General features: G+C 41.7%; 3 protein-coding genes across 5 annotated transcripts in view; 2 read left to right on the top strand and 1 right to left on the bottom strand.

The window, feature by feature from the left end:
- Positions 1 to 1,897: 1,897 nt before the first annotated feature.
- xk (X-linked Kx blood group antigen, Kell and VPS13A binding protein) lies at positions 1,898 to 11,292 on the top strand. Its single transcript, XM_006788309.2, has 3 exons — positions 1,898 to 2,316; positions 6,361 to 6,623; positions 8,898 to 11,292. Exons 1-3 carry the CDS (start codon positions 2,072 to 2,074, stop codon positions 9,824 to 9,826), a joined length of 1,437 nt encoding a protein of 478 aa, XP_006788372.2. The 5' UTR covers positions 1,898 to 2,071; the 3' UTR covers positions 9,827 to 11,292.
- Positions 11,293 to 12,634: 1,342 nt separating this feature from the next.
- LOC102778496 (dynein light chain Tctex-type 3-like) lies at positions 12,635 to 16,247 on the bottom strand. Of its 2 annotated transcripts, XM_006788307.3 has the most exons (6): positions 16,114 to 16,247; positions 14,609 to 14,650; positions 14,390 to 14,513; positions 14,195 to 14,272; positions 13,660 to 13,710; positions 12,635 to 12,944 (listed from the first exon to the last, which is right to left on the bottom strand). In XM_006788307.3, exons 1-6 carry the CDS (start codon positions 16,138 to 16,140, stop codon positions 12,868 to 12,870), a joined length of 399 nt encoding a protein of 132 aa, XP_006788370.1. In that variant the 5' UTR covers positions 16,141 to 16,247; the 3' UTR covers positions 12,635 to 12,867. The 2 variants fall into 2 exon arrangements, with proteins under 2 accessions (XP_006788370.1, XP_006788371.1); XM_006788308.3 differs by lacking the exon at positions 13,660 to 13,710.
- A 2,185-nt stretch (positions 16,248 to 18,432) lies between these two features.
- sytl5 (synaptotagmin-like 5) overlaps positions 18,433 to 23,376 on the top strand; it is a 44,438-nt gene continuing 39,494 nt past the window's right edge. For both annotated transcript variants that reach the window (XM_006788305.3, XM_006788304.3), the window contains exon 1: positions 18,433 to 18,531. The gene's annotated coding sequence lies outside the window, so the exon portion shown is untranslated. The remainder of the gene's footprint in view (positions 18,532 to 23,376) is intronic.

The raw sequence follows: 23,376 nt of genomic DNA, 5'->3' as shown, positions 1-23,376 counted from the left end.
ACATTTTAACAGTATTTTAACAGTGTATAGGTTGCACTAATTATTTTTTCAGTTTTGGGGGCATTCTTTTATCATCCTGGCTCCTGCTGCAGTTTTTTTTTTGTTTTGTTTTGTTTTTTATAAAATTAAATGTAATTTTTGTTCCTGTTGTTTCTCCTTTTTCATTTAAAATGGTTTCCTCAGTTAATATATACATTCAGCTGATTTAATTTTGTTAGCCATTAGTTTTTGGTGCCGTTGTATTTAGCTGAACCTCTCAGTGCCCCTTTATTTCTTAAAATGGCTTATTTATGTGATTGTGTATATCTGACATTATTTTTGCTGTTTGTGGAGTAAAATAAAACCCACATTTTGGAAATCATTACACTTGTGCCTGTATGTTAATGGCTGCTTAGTCCCTGATATTGGTAGAGGCACTGAACAGTTGGCTTTTAGAGCGTAAGAGGAGAATGACGCTTCGCTTTGTTGCAGCCTATAAACATCTGTAATTTAATGGAAGCTGCGTATTCTGAGCAGATTAAACTACACTATTACATCTTTTATTTTATATTTTACATTTATTTTAATCCATTATGGGAGTGTTGAAGACAATGTGACTACTACTGTTAACTACTGGAGGTGAGAGGCTCTTAATGTCGTCTACAACAAAGTCTCAATAAAATGTCTGAACCTTTCTCATCAGTATTAAACTCCAGCACTACAAGCTATTTAGAGGTGAATATTTGGTCCAGCTGCGGCCCACACATGTTGTGGGCCACAGCTGTTACGTGGGTGAGCTCAGCTGCCTCAGTGCAAGCACATTTTCACCTTACATGGGCCAGATGTCAAGTCACACCTGTTCCTGCCAGGACTTTAACTGAACTGCAAGTGCCAAAAACAACATAGGTCTCATCTTGGTCATATTCCACATACATGTACACTCTCTGGCCACTTTATTAGGTACACCTTGCTAATATTAGACCCTGTTTTGACTTCATATCCAACAAGATGTTGAAAACAGTCCTCAGAGATTATGGTCCATATTGACATGATAATATCGCACAGTTTCTGCAGATTTGTCAGCTGCACATCCATGATGTGAGTCTCACATTGCAACACATGCCAAAGGACTGTGGAGGCCATTTGAGTGCAGTGAACTGTCCCGTTCAAGAAACTAGTGTGAGATAATTTAAACGGTGCAACATGGTGCGCTATACTGCTGTAAGCAGCCATCAGAAGATTGATTCACTGAAACTGTCATGGTCCGTGGGAGTGTCTGGGGATTTTCCAGCCTGAGTTAGTGTGCTTCCTGTGTCCGCCCTCAGTGGCGGAGGTTCTGGTGTCCCACCTGTGTCGTTTCCACGACTAATCAGCAGGTTCTTTAGGTCAGCGCTGTCTGAATGAAACCCTTTCAAAAAATTTGGACCAGCTTGCTGGTGACAGGAGACACCGAGAATGTGTCAGGTTTATTTAAAGCTGACTTATGTGTTCCTTATTTTTCTCATATACAGTTACAGTAGTGTGTGCTCGTACAGTTTCAAATGGGGCGTCAAAGCAGCTTTGGGACTGTGTTACAGTTTCCTGTGTCACGTTTGAATTGTAAGCTTTTCCCTTCTTACAGATTAGTCATAGCTCATGGTTGTTGTTTTTTTTGTTTGTTTTTTGTTTAATTTTACGTGACATTAGTATTTGGGCTTTCTGGCTCCATGATGGATAGATTAGTAGGCCTGTGAAATTGTCCAAAAAACGAGTAAGCTGGTCAGTGAATTGCAATTGAAACTCTTAGCCTCATGGCCCTGCAGATGTTTGCACCACCATTATAACATCAGTCTTCGGGGCGTTATCGTCTCGTTGACTGGCGCTTCAGTGCGCACTGGAAAGCGCAGCGCTTCTTGCGCCCCCAGCAGTCTCTCCACGGGACAACACTTGGCTGTGAACCTGTCCCGCCTGCCTCACATATCGCAGACAAGCTGCTGCTCCTGCGGCGGCGTTCCTCCAACACTCCAACCAACGACTCGGTGGTTTCGTTATGGACGTGCAGACTCTGAGCGAAGCAGCGCGCCGCATTCCCCAAATGGCGGAGTGAGTGAGGATGCGATTCCCCAGTTCCATCTTTGTGTCGGTGTCTCTGTTCACGGCCGAGACCACGGCAGCGCTGTACCTCAGCTCCACGTACCGCTCCGCCGGAGACCAGATCTGGCAGGGGCTCACGCTCCTCTTCACGCTCGTACCGTCCGTGCTCGTGCAGCTCACCCTCACCTTCATCCACCGGGACCTGAGCAGAGACAGACCGCTCATTCTGCTGTTGCACATCTTGCAGCTCGGTCCCATCGTCAGGTCAGTGCTGACATGTTTACCTCCGTTTGTCAAACAGGAGCTTGGATCCCAGTGTATCCACAGTGTCCACTGTGTTCTGCCGAGGGCACGTCTCTTACCTCCCACAGGTGTAATGTTTTTTTCCTCTTAAAACCATTCCAGGCCTGCCAGCGCATAAGCTGCTTACAGATGGTGTGACGAATGCATTGCGCACATGCTGTTGTTTTCATTTTCTCTCGCCTTTTGTCTGGTTGGCTCCATACATACTGGCGCATGATGTGCTGTATGTCCGTGTTGTTCAGCTCGGAAGCAAAAGTCTGATCAATGTTGCCACTGTTGATCGATATATGTTACATATATACACCGACACAGCTGGCAGGCTGCTGAGCCAAAGCATTTACAGTACAATAAGGTCTTCAGTTTGATCACCTTCAGCCATGATCGTTCGGGCAAAGCTGATTTATTCATGACTGTTCTGACTGAAAGGACATTAAATCATCGTTATGAAGCCTAACTGGAGTCGCTCCACACTCACGGAGAAGCCTTTAAATCATAATAGGCCCGGTCTTCCTCTTTGTATAAGCTCCGGTCAGGGTGGACCATCTGCCTTCAACTGTAAGAGCCTGAGCCCAGTCCTGTACATAGAAAGCATCCCTGCTGTACACACAGAGATGAAACTGCTATCAAACATACAAACAGCAGGAAATCTGACTCTGGTAAACTCATTAAAACCCACTCATGGTTTGCAGAAGAGTGATTTACAGACTATGTGTGTGAATCAGTGATGAAATGTGAAGACTTGCTCTTGTCTTAGTTCAAAGTTGCTTATGTTATGGGTTGGTACATTTCTACTCTTTTTCCTATGTTTGATAAACCAGAAATTTTGTATTAGTCATTTGGAAACTGATCAGCAGTATAATCACAAACGCAAATCATTTTAGTATAGTTGCCCAAATGGAAGTAAACAATAGAACCCAGCGACTGATCTGCAGTGGTAAAGATAAAGCATTAAAGGTGTTTCCATTATTAAAATCAAAATAGACTTTTATTTTTGTAACTTAAACCTAGAAAGGCTTCAGAGGGAAATCCTATCTTTCATTTGACCTAAAGGTCAGACTCAAGCCATGAATGATGATGACGACTATGGAAGTGCAACTCCACATGCTTATAGTACCACATCTGTTTTTATCACTCACTCTTTAAGTCCTTTCTGAGCTAAAATGCACAACTGGTTTCTCAACTGTGAAAATGTATCATGTTGGACAAAACAAGCTGATTTAACAAGTTTTTTTTTTTAAGATTGGTTATTTGAGCAGTTGATTAAACTCATGGGTGTTTTTCTAATCTTCCCCATTCAATTCAAGCTTTTGCTATTTTCTAAAATTAATAGACCATATTAATAACAACTGTGACAGGCAATCCTGACAATCTAAACAACCAGTATTTGCAGCCACACATATGGTAATTATGCCTCCTCATGATTTAGCTCGTGAATAGAGTCGTACTGAGCAGCACAGCCTCCCTACCCTCCCGACTGCATTCAAATGATTACTGTTCAGACCTCTACATCCTTCCTCGGTGAAGACCAGATCTAAGAATAGCACATGTCACTGCTGGCTCCTTATCTCTGACAGCAGACCGGGGAATGTCTCTCTCGCTCTGCTGTAGACAGCACAGCAGCACTTCCTCCTCTTAACTTCCCAAAACAACACCTCTGATATTTTGATGTGTGTCCCCATCAGAGAAAGTATTCAAATTTCTCACAAGTCTGCGTTGGGTGTAATCATTTCTTCTGTTGTCGCCCTAAAGAGAAGTGCTCTTTAATCTATTTAACACTAAAGTGTTGCTGAAGAGTAGTTTGTGGTATTTCAGGCCTGCTTGTAGAGCAAAATGACTGGATGCGCATCAGAAGTTGGTGAGGGTGGTCTCTGCCTGTGCAGCTAGCCCTGAAAACCCCCCGGAAACTATTCTAATGGTCATCAAACCGCGTCTTTATAAAGTGACGTGTCCCAACCTGTCATCAGAGATATAAAAATAGTGATTATAACTGCTATATTTCGTATCAAGAAATGTGAAATAACCAAGTGAACTGGGTCACTTGTAATATGAATCCAAAGCAGATGTTTTCCTCGGGAGCTGGTGGAGACCAAAGCCTGTGGTAAAAGAAAGCAAATGCTGATTTCAAATACACACGAGTGACTGAAACATATGACTATCATTCTGCCAGCAGTTCATCATATGACCCGGAAAGATGATGATGATGTGCCATTGTTCCAGTCTGTTTCTTGAATCCCCACGTGGTTAAAATTTCAGATAATGCCAGTTTAAGTTAGCTTTCAGAACAGATATTTTTATCTACTACTTTTACTTTCACTTTTCGTCACCCAAACAGACACTCAGCATTTATTTTATTAGCAAGTGTGTGACCTCATCGTAAGGTAGTCTCAAAACCGCATCAGTTCTTGGTGTGACGAGTGGCAGAGTGTTGTAAACAGCTGTTTACATGATCCTGTTACAGAAGTTCATGAGTTTTGTCAGCTAAAGGATCCTGTTCTACGACATCTTTAAGTTGTTCTACAGGGTTCAGATCTGGTAGCTTGACAGACATTTTACTAAACTCATCATGATGTTCATAATGACTCCAGGTTGCTTTTGCTCTGTGACATGCTGGGAGCAGCCATAAAAACATGCTGAACTCTAAAGGGCTGCACATGTCCAGTAATAACACTAAAATAGGCTGTGGCATTGAAACAATTGCTAATTTATATTAATGAGCCCAAAGTGTGCCAAGATGACAAGATGACACCACCCCTCCCCCAACAGAAAAGCCACAGCTTTTTGTATTCAGCTGACATCTTCAGCTTCAGTCTCAGGACTGGACTCATTTTTCACTGCAAGATGCTGTTCTGCTCAGCAGTTAAGAGTGATTATCTAAGTCACCGTAACCTTTTTCTTATCTCCATCCAGCCCGACTGTTTTGGCATCACCGTCTGCAGCACTGCTGCTGACACGATCGGTTTTTTTGGTTGTTTTTTACTCAGACGTCTCTGAGTAAACTCTAGAGACATCTGCTGTGAAAATCCCAGGAGAGCTGCAGTTTTAAAAATACTGAAATCGAGCCATCTGGCGCTGTGATCACATTTTTTCAAAATTCTGTTGTTTAATGAAAACATCTGCAGGATTTTGCATCACCAATAGTCGAATAGTTACATGGGATTACAGGTGTTCAGGTATTCCCGACAACATGCTTTGCTCTGCAGAGACAAAGCGTGAGACTGATATTCACCCTTGAATGACGTCGTTTATTTTTACTAACTCAGTGACGCGTTCACTAAGCACGTCTGTTCAGTGTAAGTCATGCTGATAAACGGTGTGTCCCCGAGCACTCCTGTGGCTAAATCCTTGCGACTTGCTGTTTACCGGCTGTGCATCAGCGCTGCTTGACAAGGACAACGCTGCCTCAACCTTTGGCGCTTTGCCCGCTCTATGCACCTCAGTGTTTTTAGAGTCGCACTTGCCAATACATGACTCTGTCCTGTCATTGAGGCCTCATTTGACACAGATAATGGATAGCCAAATGAGGCTCATATGAAAATTACCCCTGGCTCTTTGGGCTTCAATGCTTGTTCTGAGCAACAAGCATTGAATTAATACTCAGATGACTCATTAATAAGCTATATGTATTCTTCAGCTATACTTATTATAAACAGTAATAAACTTTATGTTACATCAAATTTAAGCTCTGAATGATAGCATTTTTTCTGTAAAGTAAAACCTCACATAAACGCACAAGACTACATAATCAGCAAGCAGAGAAATGGACTAAATCGGCCTCAGAAGGAAAATGAGTCCTTTCCTTAAAGAGCTGTTATGGCCATTAAAAGATAAGCGCAGTTCATTTGCCTTATGCTGGTCAGTGTTTCTAAATTAAATAAAGAGATCTACCTTTACAACACTGTGCTGAATTATGAGATTAGTGGGTTGTTAATGAGACAGTACAATATATCCAACTTTCATCAGGTGGATGAAATCCGATGCACACGCTCATCTCCTCTCCTGTTTCAGGTGTCTGGAGGCCTTCTGCATCTACGGCAGCGTGGGCCGCGTGGAGGAGCCTTATGTCAGCATCACGAGAAAGAAGCAGATGCCCCGCAGGGGTCAGGCAGAGGAGGTGGAGCGGCAGGTTGGGCAGGCAGAGGGGAAACTGTTTACACACCGAGCGGCCTTTGCCCGCACCTCTGTCATTCAGGCCTTCCTGGGATCAGCCCCCCAGCTCACGCTGCAGCTCTACATCTGCGTCCTGCAACAAGGGGTGTCCATCGGAAGAGGTGAGGGGAGTACGTATGACGTAAGCGTGTGTTTGTGTGGGACCGGACAGTTTTATGGATCGTCCACCCATCCGGCTCTGCTAAGAGTCCGTCACAGGTCCTCTACAATGTGGGCTGATCAGCTAAGTGCGATATTGGAAATGAGAGAATGGATGTTTTCATGAGTCAAAGTGGTGTTATGTAACCGCCTCTCTGATACTAAAGATGGAAAATGGTGATTCTGTTTGCCAACAGGGAGCCAGGCTGTGTGTGTTTCTGTGTATGTGGAGTGGGGGGGTGAGCTGGTCTATTCCTGAGTATTCCTGGGAGAAATCGAGTAAAGGGTTCAAACAGTCAAACTAGGACATCTGGTCTTTGAATTGGGTCAAAATAAAAGATTTTATAAATATCTCAGTCTTATTTTGTGTCATATCCCAAACGTGAAAATCTTAAATTACATATTTTAAATCTGTCTTGAAATAATGGTCCCATATTGCTATAGTCATTTATACTCATACCGCCAGTTTAGGATCCCATCTTTATTTTCTTGCGAGTGTAAATTGTTCACTTACATGGAAAGCACAAACAGCTTTTTGTTTTGTTTTTTAAAATCTTTCTGAAATCGATCTGTGAACACATGAAGAAACAACCGTCTAACTTCACTCATAATTTGTATATAAACCAACTAAAGTAACTGAAGTGTTGTTACGACCCCTTCTGCTAGGCGACAGGAAGGGAGAAACATACACAAGCCCTCTCACGAAATCTGAGTAAATAAGGGGTTTTATTACAAACATTAAACTGAAAACCGACGGGGCTGTTCAACAGACCACCGGGGAAACAATTAATACACAATGAAAAGAACAGGCAAGAGTAAAAGCTAAGGGTTAACTAAGGCAAGCCAGCATCACAAAACTCTAATGAAACTAAGTTCAGCTGTATACCAGGTTTAAACAAAGAGCAACACAGCAAACAGGTTTAACAAACAAGCTTCACATGCAAAGCAGACGAGGAGGCCACTGCATGTTCACCTCAGAGCAACAGTTCACCATAGTGTGACGGATCTTCAGCCTTTTATACTCCCCGGTGCAGACAATCAGCCAGTCAATTGGTCATGGAGTGGTCATGGGATCTCCAGGCAGCCAGTCATCCACGAGTCCTGGCACACTTAGATTTGCATAAGCACAAAAGGGTAGTCTCACTCTCTCCAAGGCCCAGGGCCGTAACAAGTGTTAAATGGGATGTTAATGGCTCAGCATGTGTAAAATATTTTATGAAAGAAAACTAGTTTGTATAAAATTATGTTGCATGTAATTAAACTGTGATATGTCGTTCTTCTTTTAACCTTTTTGGGTTTATAAATAGAGAAATAACCTAAAACTTTAGGCCTGTATGTATTTAGAGGCCTATCTCTGCTTTGTGCCTTGTTACTTTAATACTGTGTACCTAGGGGAGAAAGCTTTAACTTAGGCTCCGACTCACCTTCAGTCTGCTTTTGATTTGTTTCAATTAGCAATCTCTAATCACCGATTAGTTTCACGTGCAGAAAATGCCAAGTTAATGGCATCATCCACTTCTCTCTGTGATTCAGTCTATCCTGTAATAAACTAAAAATGTCAGCCTTATTACTGTTCTCGAATATTACAGAAAACATAGTAATTTTGACAGCAGAAATTTAAACTCACACCAAGCTTCTTTTATATGCACAGGATGTCTGTTTTCTTCCAGCTGTGAAATGACTCTGCAGTGCCTGTCATATCTGTCCTTGAATGAGACATTCTGTCAGTGCTCCAACGTCACTGCAGTGATAACACTGTGTGACAGCTTTCATAGTCATCAGTGGATATTTTCTTGTTTTCATTCTCTGTAAACCCTGGAGACAGTTGTTAGAAAATCCACACGCAAACATCCTTCTTCTCCATTCTGATGCTTAGTTTAACTTCAGCAGGTTGCTTTGATGTACGAATGCCTAATGCCTAAATTGAGTTGCTGCATGCGACTGGTTGATTCGATATTTATGTTAATTAGCAGTTAAGCAGATGTACCTTACAAAGTAGATGGTGAGTTTAAAGCTCTATTATCATATTTTTTCTCTCAGAAATCTGGTAACGCAGTACTTCATGTACACACTCACCTTGGTAGAAGAGTTTTTCAGGAACAAAGCAGTGTTTACATGGAATGAGCTGCAAAGTATCCTAAACTGGAGACGTACTTTCACTGATTTATAGGCAGATTTGTTTGTTTTATTTTTTCCAACTTTTTAAAAAAATGACTCTGTCTCTATCTGCATGTCAGGCACACTGATGGTGATCTCCCTCCTGTCCATTGTGTATGGAGCCCTGCGCTGCAACATATTGGCCATCAAGATCAAATATGATGACTATGAAGTGGACGTCCGGCCTATGGCTTATGTTTGCATATTCCTGTGGCGAAGCTTTGAGATCGCCACTCGCGTTGTGGTTTTGGTCCTGTTCAGTTCGGTGCTCCAGCTTTGGATCCTGCCCGTGGTTCTGCTGAACTTCCTCGTTTTCTTCCTCTACCCCTGGATCCTGTTCTGGCAGAGCCACTCCCCTTTCCCTGAGAATATAGAAAAAACTCTGACCAGAGTGGGAACCACCATCGTGCTTTGCATGCTCACGTTCCTCTACGCCGGCATCAACATGTTCTGCTGGTCTGCCGTGCAGGTGAAACTCAGTGACCCAGACCTCATCAACAAGTCCCAGAACTGGTATCGCATGGCCGTGTACTACATGTTGCGTTTTGTGGAAAATGCCTTGCTGCTCTTGCTGTGGTACATCTATAAAACAGACATCTACAAGTTCATCTGTGCCCCGCTGCTGGTGCTGCAGCTGCTGGTAGCCTACGCCATCGCCATCTTTTTCATGCTGGTCTTCTACCAATTCTGCCACCCGTGTCGGAGGCTCTTCTCCTCCAGCATGACCCAGGGCCTTTGGGATTGCTCTTCACTTCTCTGTCTGATGTGCAGCTCTGGCTCTCCACAGAAACGGCCCATGGTGAAGGAGGCCCCAACCCCATCTGCGCCAAAAGAGCCAGCCACACAGCGGCCCCACGACACAGCCAGTGACAGCACAGACGACATGCCTAACAACACGACGTATGACATGCTCAATGACACCACCTTCGACACGCCGAACGAAATGGACAGCAACATAGGAGGTGGAATAAATGGCAACATTAGCCACGGTGTACCCTGCACCGTTTAACGCATCAGAATTATTCTTACGTGCCATTAAGAGGACATTATCTAACTTTCTTTAACCTTTTTAAGTGCCACATGGATCCCTCATACATCCATTGCAATTCTACATGAAGCAAATGTGTCCTTAACGTGAGAGCTATCCTTGCTGTAAACGCGCAGCCTGTCTTATCAGACTACATGCCAACAATTCATCCTGCAGCCTTTAAAACCAAGAAAAAACCCACAGGCACCATCACCTCACTCTCTTCTTTAGGTTTGGAGACCGTCCACGTATATGCTGCATTTACTGATCACAAGGAGCCAATGCATTTGAAGTGATTGTATTTAGTGTCTCTTTGGCATGGAGGCGTGCATGTGTGGAGCCTCAGATGAGGTGTAACTGGCTACTCTGCAGAGGAGGGGGACAGCCGGCCCCGTGCTAGTTTTTTTGGCCGCAATTATGCTTTTGTACTCCTTAATAAGAGCTTTAAGATTAATACGCGCTGCTTTTGTGACGTGCTCGTGTTTGATGATGAGATGTTAATCGCCACACGTTGTAAAAGAGCCTGTTCCATCGCCAGACATGTTACTGTAAAGCACGGACATTCCCAATGTCTTTTGCACGTTTACACAAAAAAAGAAAGGACTTTGGTGGTTTGGTTCATTTTTTTGAGCAACCAGCAGCTGTAGTGATGTGCTTTGTTTGGATGTATTTGCATTTTCCTTGTCTTATTTTTGCCTATTATGTCTGTCAACTGTGTTTCTGTCTGTCTGTCTCTTTAGTTGGAATATTTACACTGAGTGCACGCGAAACATTTACTGTATCTAACTGAAAAAGAGTCTGTGTTTTGAACTGTTAAAAGTATTTATTCTTATTTCAACCTTTAATGTACTAAGAAAGCAAGAGAAAGAGAGAGAATGTGATTGTGGTTGTTTTTGCACTAACTACTTTTTGCAACGTGTCTGCAGAGATATGATGACCTCGGGAATCACATGAATGCTTCTTATGTTTGTACAAATAAGAAAAGCACTGTTTAAGCCAAAAAAAAAAATTAATATACACATCAAACATATAGAGACACAAAAGGAGGCACTGAAAATATGAAGTCGTACTTTAAAAAAAGAAAAGAAATTAAATTTATATTTATATGTGAATATTGTCTTGCATTATTTTGATCTTGTCACGCAATATGAATCTGTGCTGACCTCTAGTGGTTGATCAGTGAAACTGCCTGTTTTAGCAAATCCCCGGTTGCAGATGACTAGTGAATTTTGCTCTATCCTGACTTACTGAAGTGACCTGGGAGGGATCTGTGTGGCTAGTTGGAAGCTCTAAAGGCAAATTAAAGGTGCCCACTATTTACTTAATTATCTACTTTAGCAAAGGTGCATTGGCACACCCTTTATAAAAGACTTCTTTTCAGTGGGGTGGAGGTGGACAGAGAAAAATCAGGATATTTAATCAGAAATAAAAATAAATTTGACTTTAATGATGAGAATAACTTGCGGTTCAGTTAAAAAGTGGCGCAGCATTGTGCACCAGCTGAAGATGAGACAGGGAGGACTGGTTAACACCAACATACAAAGAATTACAGTAATCCCATGGTAAAGATGTGGATTATGGTTTTAAAATTAGATTTCAACAATTTTTTTCCCAAAACTTCAGCAACTGTCTCACCTGAAAGAAGCTGGATTTCACCACTGCACTGATCTGACCATCCGGTCTAAAGTCGCTGTCCATCCTAAAACAAAAAAAGTTTGTGACAGTAGGCTATCCATACTGTGCCATAGGGTAAGTCCCACCGGTGACATCAGAAACAAAAACAATCACCTCTTAAAATTTAAGACTTAGGCTTAAGATTTAGAGCCATCCAAGCTTTTAGTTTCTCAAGACATTCAATTCAAATTTGAATGAAGCAGTCATCCTTCCCAATAGCAGAGGCCCAAGTATTGAGCCCTGTGGAACCCCACATGACTAATATGAAAAGTTCTCTGAGCCAGGTACGCTCTGAATCACTTCAGAGCAGTGCCAGAAATGCATACACAATGCTCCAAGTGGTATACAAAAATATGCTACACTGAGTTGAAGGTAAGTTTAAGCGCAAATGTGGTGCTATGAAGAGACCAGAAACTAGAGTGAAGGACCAAGTACGTTTTACTCCAACACTGGTTAAATCCATCCTGTCATCCAAAGGTGTTGGCCTTCAGCTTCTTTATCAGTGCTCACTAAAACACACTGTGGAACATCTTTAAAGACTTTATTGGACAAAATTCAACAAAAACAGTCTTGAACTCAACAGTAATACAGAAGATCTAAAAAAAAAAAAAAAAAAGAAAAGAAAATCCTGGTTACAGGGACTGACCATTAAATGCATCACAGAAAAAACACATTGTTGTTTTGTCTAAACATTTCAAGAACTTATTAAAATATTAATATAGACTAGTAGAAATACAGTATACTGTAGTGATTACTTAAACAGAGCTTCTCTAACATACAAAGCTTCTTATAGTCGTAGTTCAGTTTTATTAAGAGAACATGAAGGAGACAAAGTTGCAAACATGCTAACATTTTCTAATTAGCAGCACAAAGCACAGTTGAGACTGAAGGAATGTCATATATTAAAATTAAAAATTAAAATAGTTTTTCCTGAGGGATGGATGAATATCAGTGCTAAATTTAATAAGAAACCACCCAATGAATGTTCAGATATTTCAGTCAAAAACACAAATGTAAACTTCCTGCTGCACACAAAGAGCAGTCATCTGTTTTACACAATAGGAAAAAATACAGTCAACATGTGGTACTTCTGGGCCAAAGAAAACACCTTGGTCTTTTTGCAGATCATGGCTCCAGTCCAGACCAAACAACATTTTATCACCGTCAGACCTGCACGTATTCACAGGCTGCCAACTCACAAACCAAAACTGTTGTTCCTGCCTGCGGGGAGAAATAGATACTTGTAGGTCAACGTCTATCAGAGAGTATAATCAGAGGATCTTCAGTGTCATTCAAGCAAAGTTTGAGACATGACGGTGTTCGAAGATGGAGAGGTGGGCGCAGGGCTGTCACAGCGCCACAGCTACAGCAAACACACTGACCACACAGTACATGGTGCGGTTCTCCCACCTGACAGTACAGCTCCCTGAAAACCCACAGACAAGCAGAGGAAATTACTCCAAATCATACATGAAATACATGTTTTTATGATTCCATTTATAAACCAGTTTAGTGGGCAAGTTATTCAATAGATCAAAAGAACTGACCAACAACCACGGCACTTATGCATCAACATAAGGGAGGCAAATCTGGTCTGAGTGTTGGGGGGTGTTACAACCCACCTTTCGTAAATGAATTAACCCGGTTTAACCCAAAATGTAACATCAGTGTCATATCTAAAATGCAAACACGGATATTAACTATTATTATTGTTATTTCCACAATTATAGCTCCAAGTTGGCAGCACAGTGGTGTGGTGGTTAGCACTGTTGCCTTATAGCAAGGAGGTCCTGGGTTTGAATTCACCCCCTCTCTGGGGGCTCTCTGTGCCTGTGTGGGTTCTCCTCAGGTACTCCAGCTTCTGTGTATGTTAGGTTAAATGGAGATTCTGTATTATAGCAAGAAAATGTGATTTATTCTAACATTTGAAAACAAAAAACAGAAAGGAGGTTTCTGGCACAACTTCACCAACTTCTAAGCTACATAGAGAAAAGAATAAAAGATCAGTCTCTCCAGTCTATTTAAGCCTAGTCCTTGACTAAAAACTTCTTTCAGTGGCAATCATAATCAAAGTTTTCTAAGATTAGGCTTAATCCATGTGTGGGAAACTGAGCCTTTAACTTATCCTGTTCTCTGTGTACCTTGGACGTGGGTGAAGCAGTCCCAGAAACCTCTTCTCTTAGGAGCACTTCCTGTCAACAGGGACGTTTCAGTTTTAATGAAAGTCTGAAAAAATTAGAAGTCCAGCAACTAGTGACGAAGTCCAGAGTGTAGATCAAACAGTTAAGTTGAGTTTTAATTTCCTCCATGGGATTAATAATTACAAGAACGCATTTAGGTTTCATTATGATTTCATCTGCTTGCAGGCAGGTCTATGCTGGTCCGGCTATCTACTTATATTTTTATTATAAGATCATTCCTCTATTTTTTGCTGTGGGTGATTGAGTACCTCTGCATTTTGACTGTTATGGTTATTTTTTGTTTATTTTAAATCAGTAAAAAAAAAAAAAAAAAAAAAATCACTAGGTAAAACTGTGATTATTTTCTCCTCTTGGATGTGGAGGAGAAAAAGTGGCACATCACTCTAATGTGTTATCATTTGTGCCACTTCCAATTAAAAATATTGGATTTAAATGATTTTGAAATAATCTTTGTTTGGTTTTTTGAGTGTCTCACCATCAGTGGCTGTGTCCCAGTAGCAGGAGTTGGCTGTGTGGAGCCCAGCGCCGCTCTTCTGCATGATCGTACAGTTCACTGCGACAGATCAGAGAGCGGCTTTACAACAAACACACGCTTACCTTCACACACAAACGCTACAAATAAGCTTGATGTCCCGGAAGCTCACGTTATCGAACACAGGGACTTGCTCACCTATGTATTTGAACGCCCGCCCTTGTTTCACCAGGTGAGTGAGTGAATGCTCCACTATACTGGCCGTCCACTGGTTGACTTTACTCTGGTTATAATCTGTTCCACCGATGACGCCTTCAACGCACTGAGATGAAATCAGTAAACAGGAAGTCATCCATCCATCTGATTGCATTTAAAATACTGTTTATAATGAATGTTTCCAAAGATTAGAGAACATACCTCTTTTACCGAGACACTGATCTCATCGGGATTAAAGACGACCTGCAGGATCAGTTTTAAAAGAAGCACAAGGAGGATCTGGGTTATTCCATGAATGTTCAATCACTGCCTCCACCTGAATCCCTCAACATCAGCAGATTTTTTTGTGCAATCATTTTTATATATTTAATCAAGTGACGCAAAATCTGATGTTCATGCTACAAAAATAGTCCTCGTTACAGGTCCTTGAAGTACACAGGGCAGGCTGAAATTTGGCCCTTTTTAATTCATCATATTTTTCCCAGTACACGAGATTAAAAACGACAAGTGAGAATTTCAAACCAAAATCTGTTTTACAGGCAACTTTGACACCAATATCATAGGATACGTCATAGTTTCAACTGCAAAACTGCACAAATGAACTCCTATGACACAGAGGAACAGAGACGTGCATTTGTATCCTGGATGTTTTATTTGTTTTCTGACAATTCACTGGCGAAAACCTCAAAAAGTACATTTTGATTAAACCTGGTGATGTCATAGGCAGCTGGTTTAAAAAGAAAAAGTTAAGTTTTAATCTGAGTAAAAATAATCTGAACTGGAAGGCATCCTAAATAAATCACATAAAAATTCAGGTCCATGTTTCATTTGTTTTGTTTTGTTTTTAAATGCACGCTTCGGTAATTTTATATGCGTGTGTATTTTCTCTAAAATAACGTGCCCATAAACGCACCACTAAACTCTCATTAGGGTCGACATTCTGCTTTGAAATTAAAGTTGCTTTAATTACATTTTTGAATCAAATAAATCAAATCACAGTTAAACTAAGTATTACTAAATGAGTCAACTTGCCCTCACCACTGCAAGTGACTAATAACCATTTTATTTTATTTTTAAAGAGAGCAGGAAGTTCTTGTCCTACGGCGCTTCCTGTTTGTATAGCAGAGGATTTATTGCTTTGTATAATGGAGATTTGAGACCAAATCACAGAAGTGTCCAACTCTAAGCCTCAAAGACCAGTGTCCTGCAGGTTTTAGATATCAATGATTTATTCGTTACCAGCCTCTGAAGAACTTCAAGACATGTTGAGGAGGAAAATTAGTCATTTAAATCAGCTGTGTTGGATCAAGGACAAATCTAACACCTGCAGGACACCGGCCCTTGAGGCCTGGAGTTGGACACCCCTGAAGGCTTTTCTCATTTCTCCAATTTGTGCCTCCTCGTCTCCTATCCCTATCCCTGTAACCTGGAAAGCAATGTCAGTGCACCACAATGAAGGATGTTTGCATCAGGAGGATAGAGAAAACTGTATTATTTGTTATTAATATGAGATGATTAACTGCATGATCAAATTTTCCCTTCATTGTATTTGAGGCTGGGTTAAATTAAAACAAATGTTATCGCCTTAAATAAATCTGATAACAGGACCACACCCCGCTAACAGGCTAAGCTAGCAGCTAGCTAATTTAGCTGTAAGTTTCCTGCTGGCTGCTTTGGATGAACTTCGCTCTTAAAGAAAGCCGTACCTCCTCTCCAGAGTTATACTCCTCCATCGCTGCCGTGACAGATAACACTGCTGTCTGCCCTCTTTGTGGTCTCCGGTGTGTCAGCTGTTATTGTTCCTGTTCACTTCCTCTTGTTCGCAGATGACGAGCGAAGACAAGAGCTTGACCCGCTACCTGAAGCGGGACTCTGTTTTCTCTGTATCGCCTCGCAGTGGCTCAGTTCAGACATTACAAAAGCGTTTTAGCACAGAAGCGCCACACAGAAAGAAATATACTGAGAAACACAAGGGGAGAAAACATTTGTGAAACCTTTAGGATGACTAAGATTCATCAAATATGTTAGAAAAATTACTATACTTATTATATTACTATTCTTTTTTAGGGGAAAAACATGGTCAGCAACAACACTCAGGTAAGTTGTGGTGTTTAAATGGTGCTCCGGTCCAAAGGGCTGGCAAGAAAATATCCCACACACCATAACACATTTCACTCTCTACTCACGTCCTCTGATGCAAACAAGCTGCCAAATGTTGCCCATAAATGCGAAATGGATTTAAACACAGCATTTATAAAGGATGACTGGCAGGAAGCCCTGGTCAAACCTATCTCTACATTTAATAGACTGAGAGAGACTCAGTATAAGATTTTTATGGACTACATATCACTGTTGTTTTGCACAAGACAAATCTCTCTCTCCCTCTCTCATCTGTGCATTAAGTGCCATTCTGATAGGGAGGAAGCATCAATTGATTTCCAAGTTCTGGACAATGATTTCCAAGGAACATAATGAAATATTTAAAATAAAGATAAAATGTTAAAATCCTGGTGTTTTCCTCTTAAGCCTCCCCTCCTCAACCACAGCGCATTAAAGCCTTCTGGAGAAGTTCCTTGTAATTGCCAGAAAGTGTATTTTACACAGTTGGGTCAAAGCTTCTGAGCCAAGTGTTACCCTTTGTTACCGGGAATGAAAAGACTACACACAACTTTGTTTTGTGTGTGTGTGTTAAACTGTTTGGTGTTCATTGATAAAACTTAAGAACAAGTATTGGGGGAGAAACAAAGAAGATTGCACAAAAGCGAAATGGTCTAATTGATTAGAATAATTATTAGACTGATCATTTTTTATTTTTACAGATAGCATTGTGCTGTAGCCTACTTGTAAAACAATCATACTGCATTATTTTAATTTGCTTAATGGTATGATGGCTAAGCATCCATCCATTATCTTCCTCTTATCTGACCTTGGGTCACTTTTTGCAGCAGGGTAAACAGGATGTTGTTGACGCCCTTCTTCAGCAACACTTTCCAGTTCCTCCTGCAGGATTCCGAGGGGTTCCAGTGCCAGATGAGATAAATGACCTTCCCAGTCGGTTCTAGATCTAACCCAGGGTTTCTTCCAGGTTGGGCAAATATCTGAAAAACCTCAAGAGGGAACCACCTCAAGCAGCTCCTTCTGAGCCAAATGAGCAGTGACTCTACTCGCCGCCATCTCTAAGGCTGAGCCTAGCAATGAAGGCTGGGCTGTGGGTAAAGGTGGGTGTCTGGGCATGTTGACCCCCAGCTTCACAGACTGGCAAAAAGCATTTCTTAATTTTTTCAGATTTGTTGCAACATTTTTAATTTGATTAAATTATTATTCAATCATATCTCTAACCCTTGAAATGATCCCAGTAGGTGTTCTTTTTTTTAAACAAGTTACTATATTAAAGAGTTCACTTCCATTTTGCGGCTGATTGCTCTGTGTGTTGAACAAAAACAGACAAATACAGCTGCTTGGTGTGTGGATGGATGAGTCAGATTGTGTTTGACATTTTAAATGTAACCAGAAATCCTTTTTATTTCAGACTCCTGCACTGTTTACCAAAAGGTGTGCGGCACACAGACATAAACATGTGTGACTTGTTAATATTCATTTGTGTGTTTTATCCAAAGATAATCAACCCTCCCAGTCCTTCGTGAGACTAGTAAATAAACAGTCACTGTACAGCAGGCATCTCCTGCGGCCATTACCACAGAAATACAGACTCCCAGAGGATGCCAGCAGGGAAATCCATAATACATAATGTACTAGCAGTGACAAGGGGGAGTTTCCCTCAGCCTAGATCTGCACTGCAGTGTGAACCGACTTGCCCTTTAAAGTTTAATTTATACGACAATAAGAAGAAAAAGAATGAATGTCGCATTGTCAGAAAAGAGCCATTTCTCTGTCTCTCTTTCTCTCTGGCTCTCTCATTCACACACACACACACACACACACACACACACACACACACCACGCCCCCTCCTGTCGGGAACACCCTGGCTGTGGATCTCTGCCTTCAGACGGTGCTGAGGCGCACCGACAGGCTCTCACACGGTTCATGATTTTCGGGCTGACTCCGCAGCCGGCTGTGCTCACCCCCTCCGGACCCTCACCGCCGTGAAAGGCGGGCACACCAGGTAAGACACCGCCGCTCTGCAGGTCAGCCGGCAGCGCTCCGGGACGCTGAAACACCGGCGCGTTGCATACAGCACATATGGTCAGCAGGTGCAGCTTGTTCGCAGTTCCTGATGTTTTATTTGTGCCTTTTCCTTGTTTTGCGGGGACGAAAGAGGAGGGGAGGGGGGTCTCTCCGTCCACCATCACGACCACGACCTCAGAGGACTCAGCACACATCAGTGGATCCAGACAGCCCCGCTTCTTACCTAAAGTTAGGCGCGTTTGGGCAGGTGCATTGCAGCAGAAAGCTGGTATTTCCCTTCTTGCCTCCGCTGATTTCGACGGTAGATTTACCTGTTCTTTAATTTAATAACCTGTTGAGAATGTGTTGCACTGCTGAACTTGTTCCAGCCGACCGAGGAGCTGTTAAAGATGATGTGAAACATAAATAAAGCGCAAACAATGCGTGTTTAGATCAAGTGATCTGAGCTGGGTTTAATGTGACAAGAAGTGACCGTGTAACAAGGCTGTTTCATCCTATTCTTCTTATAATAAACCGAGTTTTAGCCTAATTAGTGATGACCTTGTCCGCGGAGTCACCAGGATATCCCACCAGGTCTTTTCATGGGGGTTTCACCGTAAAGGTGACAGGCGCACAGCAGTGGCCTCGGGATGCTGCTGAATGTATGGAGGCTAGGCTGGTTGTGTGACACAGTGCTCATTGTACTCTGGCTGCGCTGATAAAGAAACAGGCTGACCTCATTCTGCTGTTCAGAGGTGGGTTTTGCTTCAGATGAGCAGAGGTGCATGTGGGTGATTCAGAAATGAGAAGTTCTTCTTCCATTTGGTGGTTGAAATGTTGTCAGCTGCAGGATGTAAAAAACCTCTGCTCAACTACCAACAGGAAAACATGTATGCAGGATTTATTTATTAATATTTTATGCTTGGTTGGCTTTCTATTCCATCAATTTGGGGCCTCAGCCGGAGAATAAGTAATCATCGGTGACTCAAATGCATATTTGTGTGTTTTTGTTTTGGGATACAAAATGACAGAAAAGTGAGGAAAAAGTGGCAAAAATGATGTTTTCTGATTGCCTTGTTTTGTCTGAATCAACAGCGTAAAAGTGAGCTTTCACTGAAGAATAGTTCATTTTTGCATCAGTGATTTAGGCTCCAGACTGAATTATTTGTTAGTAGATAGTATTTTTTTTTTAAGTGCTAAATAATTTTTGATTTAGAGAGGATGAAGTTGAATACTTTTTGAAATATTCAAGCAACAAGAAATCACCTAATGGTATTTACACAACTGTGGTGAAAAAAAAAAAAACCCTTTTAATTTCTTTCTCGTGTAATCAAAATAACAGTTTTTTCTTTCTTTTTTTTTTTTACTTGTCACTTGTTTGAATTTGCAATATTTGATTTAAAAAAACAACAACTAATATTTGAAGCACAGATTGAAATGAGGAGCAAGTTTGCTCCTTAGGTCAGACATGTGGGCTGATCCATAATTAAATTGTATTTACTTTTCTTATTTGGCCTCAAGTGTTAAATCTTAACAGCCAGTATAATGTGAAAATAGAAAAGGCCAATTCAACTTTCCCAAGTGGCTCTTAGACCTCAGACAGGGTTGGCTGCTGTCCAGAGTGGCTACTTAACACTGACAAAGTAGATTCAGACAAGAACTGGCAACGTTTTCATCTGTCAGCCCCGTCCACTGAGTAGATTTCAACAACACTGCTGAGCTAATGAGCTCATAGATTGCATAATTTTTATTATGAACCCCTAAAAGCCGATGTGAAAGATCCAAAATGTACACTGCTGTTTCCTTCATAAACAACAAGCCATTGCAGTGTAAGAAAGTATCCTGCCGTGCTGTAATTTGTCATACTGACGCTTCCCTATATTGGTTCTGCTCCTCTAAGCAATAGGTGCGGTTATCAGCTGAGGCTGTTGTATCATAGTCTCGAGCAGGGTGCCTCGGTGATGATAACCGAACCTTCATGCAGCACACCCGCTGTGGGGGTTGTGAGGGGAACAAATGGGCAAATAAAGAATGAGAGAAGCAAGCGAATGTAGGGATTCCCTGATTTCTTAACACAAAGGCAGGGGAGCTCATCCAGTAGTGCAGAAAGAATCCCTGGGGATTGCAGTCACACAGCATTAGAGGTCTCCGGGATCTGCCGGCACAGGATAGAGGAGCGTGTGTGTGCATTTGTATGTGTGCACATACATTTGCACGCACATGCATTCTTATGACAGACACTGCAGGCTGTAGCCGAATGTGCCAGACTGATACTTGTGTGCTGCAAATCCAAAACCTCTGCTTAAAGTTTGAGTCAGAGTGTGGCTCTTTGTGTCACTTGAAACAAAACTATTATACCACAAATATGTCATACTTTCTACAAAGTCGTATTTCAAAAAGCAATCTAGACAGCTACACCACCTTTCTGGAGTCTGAGAGCCAAAGTCCTCTGATTTCTTACGCTTCCTTCCATTCTTGTCTGCCTAACCGATTCAGGGTCCTGAGGGAGTGGAGGGAGGGTTTTTGGAGACTATCCCAGCTACCATAGTTTGAATCACGGGGTACACCCTGTACAGGTTGTTAGCCTGTCGCAGAGCTAACACAGAGAGACAGACAACCATTCACACTCACATTCACACCAATGGGATATTTAAAATCACCAGTTAAACTAACGTCACTAACTACATGTCTTTGGACTGTGGGAGTAAGCTGGAGTAAGGATTTCTTACGCTGTATGATAAAATGTTCAAGTTGAAGGTTATAGTGCTGGATAAAAGAAGAGTAGCTAAGCCTCACACCTGACTTGCTGTATCCATAAAATATTTAATTCATTCCCTTGGCTTTGTCCATAAACTGTATATAAAAGATGGCCATGGCTTCTGTCTTCAGAAAGTGTCTTAAACAAACATTCAGTTTATGTCTGTGGGTGAAAAACAACATGTGGTGATCTCTAGGCTGTATCGTCATATAGTCCCTTTCATGTGATCACCAGTAACTGATACGGTTGTCACTGGGGCAGGTAAGTGGAACGGGTCAATGTATACTAGTTAATGGAACTATATCCAGCCACCATAATGCATACTGCACACCAGGGAGTTTATTTCCTCCATTTATCTCCTTCACAAAGCGACCAGCGGATGAGCTGGTTTAGACAGCATCGAGCGATTGGATGTACCGTAATTAGTGACCTTAAGTGGATGGATATGAGCTCAGCAATTAAAGCAATGTTAACCTTTGTGTGACTTTTGTTTCCTTTAAATTTTCCTCTTTAGGACTAAATTTATAGTAACGTGTTCAAGACTTTCTTTGTAAAATGGCTTCCTGTCACTTCTCCCTCTTCACCCTGCCCTCCCTTTACAGCAACACGCACACAAAGCTCTAGTGAAACCAGAAGTTTAGGAGAGGACATAAAGTCAATGTCTCTTCAAATGGTCAGTTTTATTCACCTCTGTTTTAATATAATGGATTTAATTTAAGTGGAGTGGAGAGCATGGATTTGGGAGATGGTGGCATGAAGCTTTAGGAAGGCAAAATAAACTTGATATGAGCCGAGTAATAACAATATGTCATGCATTAATATTCTTCACCCTCACATGTCCGACTTAACAGTTATTTTTTTAAATATTTGAATATTCTCTTAACACAATGGGCCTAAAATCACACAAAAGACATCAAATCTGGCTAAATAAAGTCTATAGTTTTGTTTTTTGTAACAGCTTTTTACTATATTGAAACAGATATAATCAAACAGTGAACTGATTTCTTGCAGAAGGGTTAGTGATAGATTTTATTTTGATACAGTCTTTTCTTTTAATTTTACCAGTTTGGAAATATCTCATACTTGCAGTTCCTAATATTTCAAGCTTCGTCTCTCTGTTAATGAGACGTATGAATGAGCTGGGGCTAAAAATACATAATGTGCTTGCAGTTTCCTAGAAAGCCTGGAAACCTGAAGTCCTTTTTTTTTTTGTTGTTGTTATTCTCCGCCTTGTAGGGAAGCCTCTTTGCCTCTTAAACGACGTCTCTCTGCATTGTTCATTTACTCATATTTTCACAGATGTCTTAAAGAATTATGGAGATTCACACATCGAACTGTCTTCCTTTAAAGCGCGAGTCATATTGAGTTTAAGCTTGGTGCACAATTACATTCAGATTAACTGCTGATGCCTGAGGTGCTGAAACAAAGCTCCTCCATGCTGCTGCACTGAATGTCTGATCTCTGTAGTGCAGTGTTGTGCGGGGTTTCCCTCCCTCCCACTCACTGATGGCGCTCTCATCCAAAGCTCTCCAAACGCATGCTGCTTGCCCGTTTGGTATGCAGCCTATAGCCCCGCGTGGCCTCAGAGATGCACCACATCCCTGTTCAATCACAGCAGCAGCAAGGCAATCAGTAGGCAACCTGTCCAAACAACAACCCCGCGGATATGGGAGGGGAGGGGAAAAGCATCTTGACAGCAGAAATGTAATTTGGAGGCAGTGCTGAGAGAAAGGGCTCAGTTGAGTGATAGATTGCTGGTCAGGGAGTGATGCTTCACTGTCGCCCTCCATAAACCTTGAATGTGTGGACACATGCCTCTGTGGGCGCTGCAGTGGGATGATGGGACACTTGAACCTAAACACAGTGTACAAACACTGAAAATGCCCCTTTTTAATTTAAAGTTGTATCCTTATCTTAGTGTTTCACAGCACTCAGCATGCTGACCGGGATGTGCCAGTGAAAAAAATCAAGCCAGCACGGTGTACATGTAACACAGACATTAATTAAATTCATTGTTGACATTTCGTGCACATTACGGTATTTAATCCTAACTATTTTAACCAGCTGCAGTGACGTGAATGGATG

The sequence above is a fragment of the Neolamprologus brichardi genome, chromosome 16, assembly GCF_056152115.1.
Source record: "Neolamprologus brichardi isolate AB-2024 chromosome 16, ASM5615211v1, whole genome shotgun sequence".
Lineage (NCBI taxonomy): Eukaryota > Metazoa > Chordata > Actinopteri > Cichliformes > Cichlidae > Neolamprologus > Neolamprologus brichardi.
This window is presented reverse-complemented; position numbering and strand designations above follow the sequence as displayed.

Excerpts from the sequence above, each read along its gene's own strand:
- xk (XM_006788309.2), top strand. The coding sequence starts at position 2,072 with ATGCGATTCCCCAGTTCCATCTTTGTGTCGGTGTCTCTGTTCACGGCC. Across the intron at positions 2,317-6,360 it reads CAGCTCGGTCCCATCGTCAG|GTGTCTGGAGGCCTTCTGCA; the intron begins GTCAGTGCTGAC and ends CTCCTGTTTCAG. Across the intron at positions 6,624-8,897 it reads AGGGGTGTCCATCGGAAGAG|GCACACTGATGGTGATCTCC; the intron begins GTGAGGGGAGTA and ends TCTGCATGTCAG.
- LOC102778496 (XM_006788307.3), bottom strand. The coding sequence starts at position 16,140 with ATGGAGGAGTATAACTCTGGAGAGGAG. Across the intron at positions 14,651-16,113 it reads AGTATAACTCTGGAGAGGAG|GTCGTCTTTAATCCCGATGA; the intron begins GTACGGCTTTCT and ends CTGATCCTGCAG. Across the intron at positions 14,514-14,608 it reads TCAGTGTCTCGGTAAAAGAG|TGCGTTGAAGGCGTCATCGG; the intron begins GTATGTTCTCTA and ends ATTTCATCTCAG.